The sequence below is a fragment of the Salvelinus alpinus genome, chromosome 4 (genome assembly GCF_045679555.1).
Source record: "Salvelinus alpinus chromosome 4, SLU_Salpinus.1, whole genome shotgun sequence".
NCBI lineage: Eukaryota > Metazoa > Chordata > Actinopteri > Salmoniformes > Salmonidae > Salvelinus > Salvelinus alpinus.
Genome location: NC_092089.1, coordinates 3,334,236 through 3,354,330, shown reverse-complemented (window position 1 = coordinate 3,354,330; position 20,095 = coordinate 3,334,236). Strand labels below are relative to the sequence as shown.

At 43.9% G+C, this 20,095-nt stretch overlaps 1 protein-coding gene across 2 annotated transcripts; it reads left to right on the top strand.

Annotated features, from left to right (window-relative positions):
- The first annotated feature begins 3,888 nt into the window (after positions 1-3,888).
- On the top strand, positions 3,889-12,702 carry LOC139572767 (protein S100-A16-like). 2 transcript variants are annotated; one of them, XM_071395524.1, is made up of 3 exons: positions 3,889-4,145; positions 10,279-10,400; positions 12,041-12,702. In XM_071395524.1, the coding sequence occupies exons 2-3, from the start codon at positions 10,281-10,283 to the stop codon at positions 12,194-12,196; spliced, it is 276 nt and encodes a 91-aa protein (XP_071251625.1). In that variant the 5' UTR covers positions 3,889-4,145; positions 10,279-10,280; the 3' UTR covers positions 12,197-12,702. The 2 variants fall into 2 exon arrangements, with proteins under 2 accessions (XP_071251625.1, XP_071251626.1); XM_071395525.1 differs by having other exon boundaries at positions 3,902-4,145; positions 10,276-10,400.
- Positions 12,703-20,095: the final 7,393 nt, after the last annotated feature.

The following is a 20,095-nucleotide window of genomic DNA, read 5'->3' as shown; positions in this document are numbered from 1 at the left end:
TTGCTATGACTAAACATGTTTGGTATGACAGCAGGGAAGGAGTTGGCTAAAGCAGCAGAATATCTGGCTCCCAGACTATGGAGAATCAGTAGCAGTGAGTGAGTCAAATCAATGGGGAAGCCAAGACAGAAAAATAAAAGCCATATTACAACCTTTGTTTGCTCTATAACCTGTTAGTTCATATGCCTTGACACCGTGATGTATAGGCCTAAAGGCCGAGACAATAAGAAGACAGTGACAGAATAAATTCAACCAATTTTTTTTCTTTTTCGGATAGCAACCTCTGCCCAGTGAAGTCCACAAAGCATATTGCATGTACAGTAACATCCCCTACAGCATGGTCAAGCAAGTTCATGTTTTCAACATTTTTGGACTACTATACAACTATTGATTTAGAATACCGGAGAGTTACCGCAAGTCACAAAGAAAACAGGAGCTGCCTCCACTATTCCAGCACCATTTCAACATCATCAACTCACCTCTGCTTAGTCTAATACAGTGACAACTAAAAGATTCCAAAAACAATTTAGTCTAATCAACTTAATCTGTGTGTGTGTGTGTGTGTGCGTGCGTAAGTAGAAAAAAACATGTTGACTCACCCTACTTGTAGACACACCAATGCCATCCTCCTCTCTTTCATGTTGCCGAAACAGTCTATGACTTTGTCATACAGTACATGCTTTTAGTTGTTGTTGTCCTATAGGCTGGCTAAAATGCTTGCTCGCTAGCCTAACTTCCCTTCATGGGCAACGATTAGCCAGCTTGTTAATATTAGCCTACTACATCTAGCTACATTGATCTTCCATCCTCTCAGGCCAGGGGCACAATGTATGACTTTATGGTTGGATCAGAATCACCATTATAATCATTGGCCAGAACATAGAATCACAGTGGATTCTGAAAGTATTCAGACCCCTTGACTTTTTTTCACATTTTGTTATGTTACAGCCTTATTCTAAAATGGGTTAAATAACACATGTTCCTCATCAATCTACACACAATACCGCATAATGACAAAGCAAAAACAGGTTTAGACAATTTTGCAAATGTATTACAAATAAAAAACTGAAATACCTTATTTGCGTAAGTATTCAGACCCTTTGCTATGAGATAATTGAGTTCAAGTGCATCCTGTTTCCAGTGATCATCCTTGAGATGTTTCTACAACTTGATTGGAGTCCACGTGTGGTAAATTCAATTGATTGGACATGATTTGGAAAGACACACACCTGTCTATATATGGTCCCACAGTTTACAGTGCATGTCAGAGCAAAAACCAAGCCATGAGGTCGTATAGGAATTGTCCGTAGAGCTCCAAGACAGAATTGTGTTGAGGCACAGATCTGGGGAAGGGTACCAAAACATTTATGCAGCATTGAACACAGGAACACAGTGGCCTCCATCATTCTTAAATTGTGCTCCCGAGTGGCGCAGCGGACTAAGGCACTGCATCTCAGTGCAAGAGGCGTCCCTGGTTCAAATCCAGGCTGTATCACATCCAGCTGTGATTCGGAGCCCCTTAGGGCGGCGCACAATTGGCCCAGCGTCGTCCGGGTTTGGCCGGGGTAGGCCGTCATTGTAAATAAGAATTTTGTTCTTAACTGACTTGCTTAGTTAAAGGTTAAATTAAATTTGGACACCAAGACTATTCCAAGAACTGGCTGCCCGGCCAAACTGAGCAATCAGGGGAGAAGGGCCTTTGTCAGGGAGGTGACCAAGAACCCAATGGTCACTCTGACAGAGCTCCAGAGTTCCTCTAAGGAGATTGGAGAACCTTCCAGAAGGACAACCATCTCTACAGCACTCCGCCAATCAGGCCTTTTTCGTAGAGTGGCCAGACGGAAGCCACTCCTCAGTAAAAGGCACATGAAAGCAGGCTTGGAGTTTGCCAAAAGGCACCTAAAGGGCTCTCAGACCATGAGAAACAAGATGCTCTGGTCTGATGAAACCAAGGTTGAACTCTTTGACCTGAATTCCAAGCGTCACGTCTGGAGGAAACCTAGCACCATCCCTACGGTGAAGCATGTTGCTGGCAGCATCTTGCTGTGGGGAGGTTTTTCAGCAGCAGGGACTGGGAGACTAGTCAGGATCGAGGGAGCGATTTACAGAGCAAAATACAGAGCGATACTTGATGAAAACCTGCTCCAGAGCACTCAGGACCTCAGACTGGGGCAAAGGTTCACCTTCCAACAGGATAACTACCCTAAGAACACAGCCAAGAAAATGCAGGAGTGGCTTCAGGACAAATCTCTGAATGTCCTTGAGTGGCCCACCCAGAGACCGGACTTGAACAAGATCTAACATCTCTAGAGAACGGAAAATAGTTGTGCAGCTTGAGAGGATCTGCAGAGAAAAATGGGAGAAACTCCCCAAATACAGGTGTGCCAAGCTTGTAGCGTCATACCCAAGAAGACCCAAGGCTGTAATCATTGCCAAAGGTGCTTCAACGAAATACTGAGTAAACGTTCTGAATACTTATGTAAATGTGATATTTCAGTTTTGTCTCTTTTTTTTGCAAACATTTCTAAAAACCTGTTTTTGCTTTGTCATTATGGGGTACTGTGTGTAGAATAAGGCTGTAATGTAACACAATGTGCAAAAGGTCAAGGGTTCTGAATACTTTCCAAATGCACTGTAAGTAAAACCACATGTTTTTTAGCCTCTCCATCCATGGCTAATTTAGGAAAGGGACAATTTTAGCTAGCTAGCTAGCCACCAGAGGACAACAACACAACACAAAGTTTTTTTCTGTCAATGACGGTTGGCTTTTGATGTGATGTGATTGGTGTGAAGCCAAATCCAAACTGGCTTCCCTTTACACTTTTTCAGGCTGGGCCAGGACCATTCACAGCTGCGTTTACTTAGCCAATCAGCGTTGAGATAAACTATCATTGTAAAAAAATATATATATATATCAAGGGAGGCCAAATGCTCACTGGCTTCCTTTCCTTGCATTCAATGCTACAGGCGGCAACAATATCATTCTCTTTTTGACTAGACAGCATCAGATAGATGGGCTACACATACAGAGGGCCGCTGTTTCGCTCGCTTGGTTGCTTTCTCCGGTGAGATCCATTCAACCTCTTGTGAATTGAAGGAAAAAAACGTATGAAACACAGAGACAAAAGATACATTCTTTTATCCGTAGATTTTTTTTGTAAATTTCTTGGGGAAGCCTGGCTTCCCTTGGCATCCATGAATACATGCCACGGAAGAATGTAGCCTACGTGTAAATAACCAACTGACTAAAAACATGGCTGTGAATATGTTCTTAATGTATCTGTCTGTGAGGTCTGACTAAGTTTATCCATGCTTTGTGAATAATTATACATTATGGTTTGTGTTTCTGAGCAATGTGGTTGAATAAACTCAAACTGATGTTGACTTTAAGGGTGTGGTGGAAATATGACTCGGTCTACTACCATGCACAGACACACACACCTTATTGCCTGTTTATACTTGCTCACTCAAGGTGCTGATGCAATGTGGTGGCTAAAATATTTGAGCCATCCCTAACGTTAATCTGTGGAAAGTAATTTATGTTTTGTGGAGGGTTCATAATAGCATACCTAAGTATCATATTAAGGCTACAAATTGTTAACATTTTTCTAAATACAACATTGCATTATGTTTTTAGAATCAAACTATAGGCTATAGTCCACAATAAACCATCTATTGTAAACATGAAAATAAAATAACTGGCAAACTATAGAGTAGTTAACACCCCATTCAGAACCAATCAGTCGATATAATCGAGAAAATCATCAGAAATCACGCGGTATGAAACAGACAGTGGGGTCGCCGCCTGACCCACTAGTTGATCAGAAGGTTCAAATCAACGTTTCATATCGTAAAGAGTAGTTATTAACACAATAAAATGAATCTGTTGGCAGCCCTTCCCCCTTCGTCTATTTCCTATCTCCCTTGCTCTTTCCCATCCACACGCCCCCCTTTCCCAGGCACACGCCCTTCTGTGACACAATACAAAAAAGTTTGGTGAAGAAAAATTCTATCACGGAAGAGATTATTTTGAGTGCAACTAGTTGATCAAGTTTGAGCCTTGAGAAGAGTGCATGAGAGACTGTGAGCCTGGACAAGATAATTGACATCGAGCACATTTGTTTTTTCTCATTCACAATCTAACGGTGAGTAGATAAAGTAACTGAAGTATGTAGCCTAGCTTGTTTGTCTGAAGTTCCGTTGACTCAAGCAGGCCATTGCGTTGATGGATCCAAATGGGCCTCCCAGAAAATGTTCCTCCGTTCGAACATTAATAATGTATAGTTTGCGAGCGGATCTATTGTCCTAAACCCACCTAGCATGATAGCACAGGGATCGGCTTCTCCTTGTCGGTAACCCAATCCTCAACCCCTTTACAATTCAGGACAAACCAGAGGGCGCGTCTTTATTTATTTATTTCCCCTGTCAGTCTTACCTCGGGACCACTCTACAAATCGCACGTATTAGTTAGGCTAAAGGCGGGGGGGCGCAAAACCACGGTGGTTAGGCTGCCCACAATCGTCTCATATTATGCACGAGCCGAAGAGTGAACGGTTCGGTAGTTGTTGTAGTTACAAGCTTGTGGACAATGACATTCGTTCGAGTCTGTCCACAACCTCAACACCGACCGTGGCCCTGTGTAACAGCAACTAGGACAGCTCGCTCTCTAGTCTTTTCACCCTGAATTATTAACGAACGGTAAGACGCTGGTAGCGCGAGTCGAATGGCAACCCAAGGTGTATTGAATAGCGCGGGGAGAAATGGCTTGTGGAAAACGGCGTTGACAGCACCATACAGGTATGGTTGCGGAAATGAGCCAGTCACACCTTGTAAGTTATTGAACACATCACATCCCCGCTGATTGATTCTGGTTGGCCATCGAAATAATCAAAGCTCATGCAGGTGAAACGAGTCCACTGAACCGAGCTTCACACAGTTAATAGGCATGGAGAGAGTGAGTAGACTTGGCTCTAAATAAGCTATTGTGTGAAAGTCTGCCCGCTTATGTAGTTAGGCCTGTAGTAGTGGTTCTCAAGCTTTGCTGTGACCCACCCAAAGCCTTCTGAATATGATTATCCTAATTAGACTGAAGCAAGTTCTCTGCCATATTCAGGCTGCCACATGTATCTATCCCCTAAATGTGTTAGGAAAGGAGAAAAATATGTACATTTTCAGGTTGATGATCACATTGCAAGCCATGCCATCCCAGGTCAAGCCAGGTATAACCCACAATGCTTTATAGACACACAACCCACTCAGCACACACTGGTTGAATTAACGTTGTCTCAACATTATTTGCTAGCGTATTGTGACGTGAATCAACATGGTCAACCAGTACTGTTTTCATCTCGTTTCAACTAGCATGGGAAACATTGAAATGTGGGTAAAACTTCAACTTAAATACATTGACTTAACCTGACGAAAAGGTTGTTACAGTACATCAGTCTAATTTCAACATAATAATCAGAACTATGTATAAGTTGAAATCCTTAAATTCCACTTAAAAACATAAAGAATCATTTTATCATTCAATATGGATGAAATTACGCTGAGTTTCATATTTGATTAGACATATTTTACATCATTATTTCAACGTCATGGCATTAACCTAAATATAGAGGTACATCGAAATAAAAAGTGACGCCACAGTTCTACAACTCCTGCCTGAACATTGTCTCCTAGTGGAATACAGGAGGAAATTCACTTCAGTCAGATCAAGTCTACCATCCAGATACATACCTCTATTGTACCCTGCTTAGCTATGGAAACAAGCTGTGTTAGATTCAACACATATAAACATTATTCAGCTTCCATACTCATTTGTGTAGACTACCTAAATAACGTTGACTAGTTGAAAGTAACTCCTAACTTTTTCTTACACAAGTTGGATGTGAAAGTAAATTCATAGTGAGGTTTATTAAACATCAAACATGTCTGTCTCCCGAGTGGCACAGCGGTCTAAGGCACTGCGTCTCAGTGCTTTAGGCGTCACTACAGACTCCCTGGTTTGATTCCAGGCCGTATCACAACCGTCCGTGATTGGGAGTCCCGTAGGGCGGTGCACAATTGGCCCAGCGTCGCTCGAGTTTGGCCGGTGTAGACCGTCATTGTCAATAAGAATTTGTTCTTAACTGACTTGCCTAGTTAAAGGTTCAATTTGAAAACATATATAAAAAAATGTCTTGTTGGAGCCAGCGCTGACCTGGTTTTCCCAAGTCATTGCTTCAAACATAAAACACCAAACTAGTGTCACCTACTGAACTCTGTTGTCTCTTAACTTCTCCTCCCTCCCGCTGACCGAGTCCTGTCCAGGGTTCTGTTCTGTATTCTGGTGCAGCCCGGGCAGCTTGGTTTCACACCAGTTAGTCTCATTACATCCTCTGTTTGGGTCTAACAAGATACTCATGGATCGATCTGCTCATCAATCACTCTGATCTAGGGCTCAAACACACACACACACACACACGCACACACAATATATATAACAAGGATGGGCAACTGATGGGGGTGGGGGCCACCAAAAATCTGAACTCCTAATGAGGGGCCACAATAGCTTGCGGGTCTGCGTACCCACATCCATACCCACACATGCAGTCAGAGCCGGCCCTAGCCTTTTGGGGGCCCTAAACAAAATTCTGCGTGAATTTCCTGCGATTCCCATGTATCATCAGATTAAATGAATATTAAAAACAGCAAACATTGGTCTCATGGCAAATGAGACCAATGTTTGCTGTTTTTAATATTCATTTAATCTGATTATACATGGGGGTCCCGGTCGGTAATTTGACCATGATTACCTCACGTTTAGATAGCTGGCCGCTAGACTCGTTTACCAATATAACATGTTTAGCTGACATGGCTAATTGAGTGACTGACATAACAAGAGAAACTGTTGATGCTCAACCACATTTAGAAATGTCACCCTGTCTATTCTACTATTGTAACTCTCAACATTAAGTTGAGACCCTGACTGAGGTCCTGAAAATGGGCCTACAAAGGGGTCCAGGTGCCCATCCCTGATATAATAATATATTCCATTTAGCAGACTCTTTTGTCCAAAGCGACTTAGGCATGCGTGCATACAAACCCACTACCCTGGTGTTACTGGCACCATGCTTTGCCAACTGAGCTACAGAGGACCACACACAGCGTGTCCTAATTATGGGCGATGTGCGTAGAAGGTGTCTCTTGCTCGGGACACCCGCAGCCTGGTGAAATAGTGATGAGAGGGATGAAGATGATGACAGATGTCCAGCGGTGTGGGTCTGGTTGGCTAATGTGTTTGTTACAGCGGAACTCAAACAGGATAGTGTGTGTATGTGTGGCATCATGGTGGGATATGAAACAGAATCCTACACCTGGCATCAGACCATGGGTGTGTTCTGCTCTCGCTCACCCACTAATTAGGCTAATGTAAGAGCAGTCCTAATTGGCCTAGGCCCAGGGGACAGGTGTGTGTGTTTGTGGGAATGCGCATGCATTTTGGTGTGTGTGTGACAGTGTCAGATGGGAGATTTATTTGTGGGTTGGGGCTCTAGGGTTACCCTCATCAGGACATCACCCGACCTACCCTCAGGACATCACCCGACCTACCCTCAGGATATCACCCTAATGTTAAAAGAGAAAGGGTTAGAGATACTGTAGAGGGGGTAGGGTAGCGATATATATCTATATTAGAGGTCAACCGATTAATTAGGGCCGATTTCAAGTTTTCAGAACAATTGGAAATCGGTATTTTGGACACCGATTTGGCCGAATTATAAATAATATTTTTTTTTAAAGTTTATTTAACTAGGCAAGTCAGTTAAGAACACATTCTTATTTTCAATGACGGCCTAGGAACGGTGGGTTAACTGCCTTGTTCAGGAGCAGAACGACAGATTTTTACCTTGTCAGCTCGGGGATTCAATCTTGCAACCTTACAGTTAACTAGTCCAACACCCTAACCACCTGTCTTACATTGCACTCCACGCCTGTTACGCGAATGCAGTAAGAAGCCAAGGTAAGTTGCTAGCTAGCATGATTTTTATAAGATAAGTTTAAATCAATCAATCATAATCACTAGTTAACTACACATGGTTGATGATATAACTAGTTTATCTAGCGTGTCCTGCGTTGCATATAATCGATGCAGTGCGCATTCGTGAAAAAGGACTGTCGTTGCTCCAACGTGTACCTAACCATAAACATCAATGCCTTTCTTAAAATCAATACACAAGTATATATTTTTAAACCTACATATTTAGTTAATATTGCCTGCTAACATGAACTTCTTTTAACTAGGGAAATTGTGTCACTTCTCTTGCAACAGAGTCAGGGTATATGCAGCAGTTTGGGCCGCCTGGCTCGTTGCGAACTGTGTGAAGACTATTTCTTCCTAACAAAGACAGCCAACTTCGCCAAACGAGGGATGATTTAACAAAAGCACGTTTGCAAAAAAGCACAATCGTTGCACGACTGTACCTAACCATAAACATCAATGCCTTTCTTAAAATCAATACACAGAAGTATATATTTTTAAACCTGCATATTTAGTTAAAATAAATCCAGGTTAGCAGGCAATATTAACCAGGTGAAATTGTCACTTCTCTTGCGTTCATTGCACGCAGAGTCAGGGTATATGCAACAGTTTGGGCCGCTTGGCTCGTTGCAAACTAATTTGCCAGAATTTTACGTAATTATGACAACATTGAAGGTTGTGCAATGTAACAGGAATATTTAGACTTATGGATGCCACCCATTAGATAAAATACGGAACGGTTCCGTATTTCACTAAAAGAATAAACGTTTTGTTTTCGAGATGATAGTTTCCGGATTCGACCATATTAATGACCCACGGTTTGTATTTCTGTGTGTTATGTTATAATTAAGTTTATGATTTGATAGAGCAGGCTGACTGAGCGGTAGTAGGCACCAGCAGGCTCGTAAGCATTCATTCAAACAGCACTTTCGTGCGTTTTGCCAGCAGCACTTCGCAATGCTTCAAGCATTGCGCTGTTTATGACTTCAAGCCTATCAACTCCCGAGATTAGGCTGGTGTAACCGATGTGAAATGGCTAGCTAGTTAGCGGGGTGCGCGCTAATAGCGTTTCAAACGTCATTCGCTCTGAGACTTGGAGTAGTTGTTCCCCTTGCTCTGCATGGGCCGCAGCTTTTGTGGAGCGTTGGGTAACGATGCTTCGAGGGTGGCTGTTGTCGATGTGTTCTTGGTTCGAGCCCAGCGAGGAGAGGGACGGAAGCTATACTGTTACACTGGCAATACTAAAGTGCCTATAAGAACATCCAATAGTCAAAGGTATATGAAATACAAATCATATAGAGAAATATTCCTATAATAACTACAACCTAAAACGTCTTACCTGGGAATATTGAAGACTCATGTTAAAAGGAACCACCAGCTTTCTCATGTTCTGAGCAAGGAACTTAAACGTTAGCATTCTTACATGGCACATATTGCACTTTTACTTTCTTCAACACTTTGTTTTTGCATTATTTAAACCAAATTGAACATGTTTCATTATTTACTTGAGGCTAAATTGATTTTATTGATGTATTATATTAAGTTTAAGTGTTCATTCAGTATTGTTGTAATTGTCATTATTACAAATACATTTTTTTAAATCAGCCGATTAATCGGTATATATATATGAGGTCGACCGATTATGATTTTTCACCGCCGATACCGATTATTGGAGGACCAAAAAAAGCCGATATATATATATTATAATATGAGAGAGAGTAACAGACAAGACAAGTCTTAGCTGTAGTAATGTGAACCCATGGCCTTCTGCTGGCTTATGGTGATCAGGTATCCCTCTCCATCAGACATCACAGCTCCCATTGTTTACCTCAGACTCCTCCCGTCCCTCCCTCTCTCTCGCTCCATCCTTTCCTTAGTTTACCTCACCGGGCTCTCCTTATCTTCCTCCATCCCTCTTTCATTCTTTCTTTTATTCTGATGTCCTCTTTCTACACTCTTAGATAAAAAGGTACTATCTAGAACCTAAAAGGGTTCTTCAGCTGTCCCCATTGAATAACCTTTTTTTGTTCCAGTTCGAAACCATTTGGTTCCAGGTAGAACCCTTTTGCGTTCCATGCAGGACCCATTCCACAGAGTTTTCTATGTGGGGACAGACGACGAATTCTTTAAGAACCCTTTTTTCTAAGAGTGTACCTTGTCTTAACAGTTCCATCTAGTTCCAGTGAAACAGTTGCTGCATTCAATTGTCTAAACTTTGGATTTTTCTGCACCCCCCATCCTCTCCTCTCTCCCAGTAGTTATGGAGTCGGCCATCCAGACAGTGGTAGGAGTGTATCTGAAGTCTGCCAAAGGGAAGGACAGTCTCGGAGATAAGGACTTCCAGGGCCTCGTCAATAAACAGCTCGGCAACATCATGACTGTAAGTTCCACCTTTCCTTGTATTACTACTCCTCAACCCTAACCCTAGGTTTTTGTCCACGTCCCGGTTAAACGCGAGCCTCAACCACAACCCTGACCCTAGGTTCGTGTCCGCGTCCCGGTTAAACCCGAGCCTCAACCTTGACCCTAGGTTCGTGTCCGCGTCCCGGTTAAACCCGAGCCTCAACCTTGACCCTAGGTTCGTGTCCAGGTTAAACCCGAGCCTCAACCCACGACCCTAGGTTCGTGTCCAAGTCCCGGTTAAACCCGAGCCTCATCCACGACCCTAGGTTCGTGTCCAAGTCCTGGTTAAACCTGAGCCTCATCCACGACCCTAGGTTCGTGTCCGTGTCCAGGTTAAACCCGAGCCACAACCACAACCCTAGGTTCGTGTCCAGGTTAAACCCGAGCCTCAACCCACGACCCTAGGTTCGTGTCCGCATCCTGGTTAAACCCGAGCCTCATCCACGACCCTAGGTTTGTGTCCGTGTCCAGGTTAAACCCGAGCCTCAACCACGACCCTAGGTTCGTGGCCAGGTTAAACCCGAGCCTCAACCCACGACCCTAGGTTCGTGTCCGCGTCCAGGTTAAACCCGAGCCTCAACCACGACCCTAGGTTCGCTTCCCGGTTAAACCCGAGCCTCAACCACGACCCTAGGTTCGTGTCCGCGTCCCGGTTAAACCCGAGCCTCATCCACGACCCTAGGTTCGTGTCCAGGTTAAACCCGAGCCTCAACCACGACCCTAGGTTTGTGTCCAGGTTAAACCCGAGCCTCAACCCACGACCCTAGGTTCGTGTCCAAGTCCCGGTTAAACCCGAGCCTCAACCACGACCCTAGGTTCGTGTCCGCGTCCAGGTTAAACCCGAGCCTCAACCACGACCCTAGGTTCGTGTCCAGGTTAAACCCGAGCCTCAACCACGACCCTAGGTTCGTGTCCAGGTTAAACCCGAGCCTCAACCACGACCCTATGTTCGTGTCCAGGTTAAACCCGAGCCTCAACCCACAACCCTAGGTTCGTGTCCGCGTCCAGGTTAAACCCGAGCCTCAACCACGACCCTAGGTTCGTGTCCAGGTTAAACTCGAGCCTCAACCACGACCCTAGGTTCGCTTCCCGGTTAAACCCGAGCCTCATCCACGACCCTAGGTTCGCTTCCCGGTTAAACCCGAGCCACAACAACGACTCTAGGTCCGTGTTCGCTTCCCGGTTAAACCCGAGCCGCAACAACGACCCTAGGTTCGTGTCCAGGTTAAACTCGAGCCTCAACCACGACCCTAGGTTCGCTTCCCGGTTAAACTCGAGCCTCAACCACGACCCTAGGTTCGCTTCCCGGTTAAACTCGAGCCTCAACCACGACCCTAGGTTCGCTTCCCGGTTAAACCCGAGCCGCAACAACGACTCTAGGTCCGTGTTCGCTTCCCGGTTAAACCCGAGCCGCAACAACGACCCTAGGTTCGTGTCCGCGGCCCTGTTAAACCCGAGCCTCAACCACGACCCTAGGTTCGTGTCCGCGGCCCGGTTAAACCCGAGCCTCAACTCTAGTCATAATGCATATCAGCACCAGGTGTTATTGGGGAAGTAATCTTTAATGATAGACTCTTTCTCTCTGTACCCCCACTCTCTTCATCTCTCACCTCATAGGGAACAGACAGTTCCTCTGCAGTGAAGGAGATGCGTAAGGGTTTGGACGAAAACAAAGATGGGAAGGTCAGCTTCCAGGAATACATGACTCTGATTGGCTACGTGGCAAACACCCTCAGCGAGCAGAGGACTGCAGCCAACACACCTGCCTCATAGGAACTACATATGGCTTCATAGACACTCTATAAGATGTCTTATGCAGTCTATAAGGCAGGGTTCTTCAATCCTGGTCCTAGTGACCCACAGGGTGTGCAGGCTTTAGTTCCATACCAGCACTGACACACCAGATGAAACTCGTGAAGGCTTTGATGGGATTGATTACAGTGTGTGTGACCACAGGGCCAGAATTGAAGAACACTGCCATAAGGCCCCATGTACCTATAGAGGCTCATAGACCTGTCATGGACTGTCAATCTCCCTTGGCTGTATATCACTACATAATCAGACTTAACTTCATCTCAAAATATTCTATATGCTTACAATACACTACCAATCTTCATCTCAGTTATAACAATGTTACTGGTTTTATAAATACTTTATTAAGACATTTTTTACATTAAGTTTAACAGTTCGCATGTTTTAGTGTAACTACTCTAAATCAACACTTCTACAGTAAATGGTTTGTTATCATGTTGAAATAAATGCCATGGCAATGTTTTAAAGTCATGTCTTCTTTCACTGCTCTAACGTGATCTCTAAATGAATTCTCTAGGTGGCCCTGTGTCATGATGAAGACACACCTTATAGAACCAACACGCTGATACCTGCTTCCATGGCCACCAGTGGCCCCTTTTAAATATAGTGGTGTCACACTCCGTGGCCACCAGCGGCCCCTTCTAAATATAGTGGTGTCACACTCCGTGGCCACCAGCGGCCCCTTCTAAATATAGTGGTGTCACACTCCGTGGCCACCAGCGGCCCCTTCTAAATATAGTGGTGTCACACTCCGCGGCCCCTTTCTAAATATAGTGGTGTCACACTCCGTGGCCACCAGCGGCCCCTTCTAAATATAGTGGTGTCACACTCCGTGGCCACCAGCGGCCCCTTCTAAATATAGTGGTGTCACACTCCGCGGCCCCTTCTAAATATAGTGGTGTCACACTCCGCGGCCCCTTCTAAATATAGTGGTGTCACACTCCGCGGCCCCTTCTAAATATAGTGGTGTCACACTCCGCGGCCCCTTCTAAATATAGTGGTGTCACACTCCGCGGCCCCTTCTAAATATGGTGGTGTCACACTCCGCGGCCCCTTCTAAATATAGTGGTGTCACACTCCGCGGCCCCTTCTAAATATAGTGGTGTCACACTCCGTGGCCACCAGCGGCCCCTTCTAAATATAGTGGTGTCACACTCCGCGGCCACCAGCGGCCCCTTCTAAATATAGTGGTGTCACACTCCGCGGCCCCTTCTAAATATGGTGGTGTCACACTCCGCGGCCCCTTCTAAATATAATGATGTCACACTCCGCGTCCCCTTCTAAATATAGTGGTGTCACACTCCGCGGCCCCTTCTAAATATAGTGATGTCACTCTCCGCGGCCCCTTCTAAATATAGTGGTGTCACACTCCGTGGCCACCAGCGGCCCCTTCTAAATATAGTGGTGTCACATTCCGCGGCCCCTTCTAAATATAGTGGTGTCACACTCCGCGGCCAACAGCGGCCCCTTCTAAATATAGTGGTGTCACACTCCGCGGCCCCTTCTAAATATAGTGGTGTCACACTCCGCGGCCCCTTCTAAATATAGTGGTGTCACACTCCGCGGCCACCAGCGGCCCCTTCTAAATATAGTGGTGTCACACTCCGTGGCCCACGATGCACCAGAATATTGAAATTGGACACCAATGTACAACACCACCTATTGTGAAGAGCAAGGATACACACACACACGTCTTCTGCCAACAGAATACAATGCAGCATTGCACCAGGGAGAGATAAACAAGTCTGAAGTCTGAGCTGAAGTGGGTGCAACATACAAGTACTGTATGTTACATTAACATTCAGACTTAACAACAAGCCGTGCACAGACACTATACAACTCAGTGGTTGTATAAGCCTGAGTCGTGGTCAAAGAAACAGCACAGATTAACAAGGAGACATTTAGTTTCCTGTTTTGGTTTGTCGAGTGCAGTTGTCATTAAAATATACATTACAATAGCTATGCATTTGTATGAATGTAGGATTTGTGTGTAATTTTGTTTGCTTGTATACGTGTGTGTTACAGAAGTGATAGCTATGCATGTCTGCCTGTCAAGGGTGTTGTCTCCATTCAGCTAGTACCCTCTGATCCTGTATCAGGTACCAGCTTCCCTTTCAAACAGACGCAGGCCAGATACACACCCACTAGGCTAACCACAGCCTCTGGTCTGTTGGGCTGTTTACATTATAAACCCCCTCTGGAGCTCCTATATTACCCTGATGCCATTCCAGTATGTTCTGCCCTTCAGTTCAATAACCACTACCATCTAACCTACTGGGAGACAGAACCATTGTTTCAGGCCTAATCACCAGCTGAAATTGGCTGCTACCAACCAGTGGGTCCAACACAGCATTTGGAAACAGTGCCAGGCCAAGCAGGGCAGCTGTTGGACCAGGCCCAGCCAACAAGGTCATCACACCCCACGCCCTGAGGGGAACAGACACAGTTCACTGAGCAGATGCTTGAGAATGACAGATTACAGTTTTTCCTAATTGTTTACACACTAAAATTGGAACTTGAAACGCAGCCACCGAAAACCTGAAACTCATGTACCAAATCCTTAGACCAAGTCTGCAAAATTGCAAGCTCTATAACAATGCCAAGCTCTATAAACCAATTGGCAACACCCACTCCTCACAGATGTAAACACTAGTTGCTGAATTGTTCACTTAGAAATCAGAGCTTTAGCGCTATAAAAGGCCACAGATGAGCTCTCCTGTTCTGGAGGGAAATGGAGGTCAATGGTGAAGCAAGAGCTAGAGGTGAAGGAGTGAGAGTAAGAGGAGGATGAGGAAGGACAGTTGTCTCAGATTAGATCAGGGCCACATTGGTTGACCATGTGCTCAACCGTGGATTGAGTATGAGGGAGGCTGGGCAGAGTTCAGCTCAACCTGAGCCGCTACACGGTTGCATCTATCATCCGTACATTCAGAAATGACAACCGGTAAGTTACCTACCATCTACACTATGCTCTTTATGTTTACTGCAGTCTGACATACCAGTAGAACTATGTTACTCAGTGATTGTTGCCCAACGTTACAGTAATGTCATCATATTTGTGGCTCTTCTGCAGAACTGAGAGACGGCCCGGCCATGGTGGAAGACACCATCTGTTCACACCAGAACAGGAGACCGCTATTGTGAACATGGTGGTGGCAAACAATACCATTAGACTACGAGGAATCCAGAACCACATAATTTCAGAAACACGATATTCAATAACATTCACCAGGTGGGCTTGTCTACACTGGACCGTGTATTACAGCACAACCGAATCCGGATGAAACCGGTCTACAGGGTGCCATTTCAGCGACACTCAGAGGGTTAAAGAACAGCACTATGAATATGTGCAAGTAAGTACTATACTGTGAATTTACTATCATATCAGCACTGTATAGACACATTACAGTACTGTAATCCAGTGTATTGTGCCTCACCATACTGACTGCTCTAGGTCTATGGCACCTTGTCTTGTCTGCTTCAGAGTCTTGGAGCTGGATGCTAGCCAAAAGACGGGGACGGAACATTATTGGACACCGTGCCATTGTGAACGTCCCTGGACAGCGTGGAGGGAATATCACCATGTGTGCAGCCGTTAGCCAGCAAGGCGTCCTCCATCACCATGCCAACCTTAGTCCCTACAACACCGCCCTTCTCATCACATTCCTGGACACACTACATGGCATCCTCATTCCAGCCGAGCAGAGGGGTGGACCAGAGCAGCCCAGGTATGTTGTTATCTGGGACAACGTGAGTTTCCACCGGGCTGCTGTGGTCCCCTACTGGTTCATCGACCACCCACAATTTATTGTTCTATACCTCCCACCATATTCCCCATTCCTAAACCCAATTGAATAGTTTTTTTGGCATGGCGATGAAGGTGTATGACCGCCATCCCCTCACACGCGTGCCTCTTCTGCAGGCAATGGAGGATGCATGTGGTGAAGTTGATGTGGGGGCTTTCGGCGGCTGGATCCGTCACTCCAGAAGATTCTTTCCCCGCTGTTTAGCCAGGGAGAACATCGCTTGTGATGTAGATGAGGTGCTGTGGCCAGACCCAAATTGGAGGCAGGTGTAATGAACACGAGGGGTGACAGAGCTGGTTTGAAGCGTTGTTTATTGCAAAGGACCACAGGAGGAGGCATAAACCTACTGCTGAGATATTCATAGTAGTGTTTTGTGTTGAGCACATCATAAACCTGCTGCTGGGATATTCATAGTAGTGTTTTGTGTTGAGCACATCATAAACCTACTGCTGGGATATTCATAGTAGTGTTTTGTGTTGAGCACATCATAAACCTACTGCTGGGATATTCATAGTAGTGTTTTGTGTTGAGCACATCATAAACCTACTGCTGGGATATTCATAGTAGTGTTTTGTGTTGAGCACATCATAAACCTACTGCTGGGATATTCATAGTAGTGGTTTGTGTTGAGCACATCATAAACCTACTGCTGGGATATTCATAGTAGTGTTTTGTGTTGAGCACATCATAAACCTACTGCTGGGATATTCATAGTAGTGTTTTGTGTTGAGCACATCATAAACCTACTGCTGGGATATTCATAGTAGTGGTTTGTGTTGAGCACATCATAAACCTACTGCTGGGATATTCATAGTAGTGTTTTGTGTTGAGCACATCATAAACCTACTGCTGGGATATTCATAGTAGTGTTGAGCACATCATAAACCTACTGCTGGGATATTCATAGTAGTGTTTTGTGTTGAGCACATCATAAACCTACTGCTGGGATATTCATAGTAGTGTTTTGTGTTGAGCACATCATAAACCTACTGCTGGGATATTCATAGTAGTGTTTTGTGTTGAGCACATCATAAACCTACTGCTGGGATATTCATAGTAGTGGTTTGTGTTGAGCACATCATAAACCTACTGCTGGGATATTCATAGTAGTGTTTTGTGTTGAGCACATCATAAACCTACTGCTGGGATATGCATAGTAGTGTTGAGCACATCATAAACCTACTGCTGGGATATTCATAGTAGTGTTTTGTGTTGAGCACATCATAAACCTACTGCTGGGATATTCATAGTAGTGTTTTGTGTTGAGCACATCATAAACCTACTGCTGGGATTTTCATAGTAGTGTTTTGTGTTGAGCACATCATAAACCTACTGCTGGGATATTCATAGTAGTGTTTTGTGTTGAGCACATCATAAACCTACTGCTGGGATATTCATAGTAGTGTTTTGTGTTGAGCACATCATAAACCTACTGCTGGGATATTCATAGTAGTTTTGAGCACATCATAAACCTACTGCTGGGATATTCATAGTAGTGTTGAGCACATCATAAACCTACTGCTGGGATATTCATAGTAATGTTTTGTGTTGAGCACATCATAATCCTACTGCTGGGATATTCATAGTAGTGTTTTGTGTTGAGCACATCATAAACCTGCTGCTGGGATATTCATAGTAGTGTTTTGTGTTGAGCACATCATAAACCTACTGCTGGGATATTCATAGTGTTTTGTGTTGAGCACATCACAAACCTACTGCTGGGATATTCATAGTAGTGTTTTGTGTTGAGCACATCATAAACCTACTGCTGGGATATTCATAGTAGTGTTTTGTGTTGAGCACATCATAAACCTACTGCTGGGATATTCATAGTAGTGTTTTGTGTTGAGCACATCATAAACCTACTGCTGGGATATTCATAGTAGTGGTTTGTGTTGAGCACATCATAAACCTACTGCTGGGATATTCATAGTAGTGTTTTGTGTTGAGCACATCATAAACCTACTGCTGGGATATGCATAGTAGTGTTGAGCACATCATAAACCTACTGCTGGGATATTCATAGTAGTGTTTTGTGTTGAGCACATCATAAACCTACTGCTGGGATATTCATAGTAGTGTTTTGTGTTGAGCACATCATAAACCTACTGCTGGGATTTTCATAGTAGTGTTTTGTGTTGAGCACATCATAAACCTACTGCTGGGATATTCATAGTAGTGTTTTGTGTTGAGCACATCATAAACCTACTGCTGGGATATTCATAGTAGTGTTTTGTGTTGAGCACATCATAAACCTACTGCTGGGATATTCATAGTAGTTTTGAGCACATCATAAACCTACTGCTGGGATATTCATAGTAGTGTTGAGCACATCATAAACCTACTGCTGGGATATTCATAGTAATGTTTTGTGTTGAGCACATCATAATCCTACTGCTGGGATATTCATAGTAGTGTTTTGTGTTGAGCACATCATAAACCTGCTGCTGGGATATTCATAGTAGTGTTTTGTGTTGAGCACATCATAAACCTACTGCTGGGATATTTATAGTGTTTTGTGTTGAGCACATCACAAACCTACTGCTGGGATATTCATAGTAGTGTTTTGTGTTGAGCACATCATAAACCTACTGCTGGGATATTCAGAGTAGTGTTTTGTGTTGAGCAAATCATAAACCTACTGCTGGGATATTCATAGTAGTGTTTTGTGTTGAGCACATCATAAACCTACTGCTGGGATATTCATAGTAGTGTTTTGTGTTGAGCACATCATAAACCTACTGCTGGGATATTCATAGTAGTGTTTTGTGTTGAGCACATCATAAACCTACTGCTGGGATATTCATAGTAGTGTTTTGTGTTGAGCACATCATAAACTTACTGCTGGGATATTCATAGTAGTGTTGAGTACATCATAAACCTACTGCTGGGATATTCATAGTAGTGTTTTGTGTTGAGCACATCATAAACCTACTGCTGGGATATTCATAGTAGTGTTTTGTGTTGAGCACATCATAAACCTACTGCTGGGATATTCATAGTAGTGTTGAGCACATCATAAACCTACTGCTGGGATATTCATAGTAGTGTTGAGCACATCATAAACCTACTGCTGGGATATTCATAGTAGTGTTGAGCACATCATAAACCTACTGCTGGGATATTCATAGTAGTGTTTTGTGTTGAGCACATCATAAACCTACTGCTGGGATTTTCATAGTAGTGTTTTGTGTTGAGCACATCATAAACCTACTGCTGGGATATTCATAGTAGTGTTTTGTGTTGAGCACATCATAAACCTACTGCTGGGATATTCATAGTAGTGTTTTGTGTTGAGCACATCATAAACCTACTGCTGGGATATTCATAGTAGTTTTGAGCACATCATAAACCTACTGCTGGGATATTCATAGTAATGTTTTGTGTTGAGCACATCATAATCCTACTGCTGGGATATTCATAGTAGTGTTTTGTGTTGAGCACATCATAAACCTGCTGCTGGGATATTCATAGTAGTGTTTTGTGTTGAGCACATCATAAACCTACTGCTGGGATATTCATAGTGTTTTGTGTTGAGCACATCACAAACCTACTGCTGGGATATTCATAGTAGTGTTTTGTGTTGAGCACATCATAAACCTACTGCTGGGATATTTAGAGTAGTGTTTTGTGTTGAGCACATCATAAACCTACTGCTGGGATATTCATAGTAGTGTTTTGTGTTGAGCACATCATAAACCTACTGCTGGGATATTCATAGTAGTGTTTTGTGTTGAGCACATCATAAACCTACTGCTGGGATATTCATAGTAGTGTTTTGTGTTGAGCACATCATAAACCTACTGCTGGGATATTCATAGTAGTGTTTTGTGTTGAGCACATCATAAACTTACTGCTGGGATATTCATAGTAGTGTTGAGTACATCATAAACCTACTGCTGGGATATTCATAGTAGTGTTTTGTGTTGAGCACATCATAAACCTACTGCTGGGATATTCATAGTAGTGTTTTGTGTTGAGCACATCATAAACCTACTGCTGGGATATTCATAGTAGTGTTGAGCACATCATAAACCTACTGCTGGGATATTCA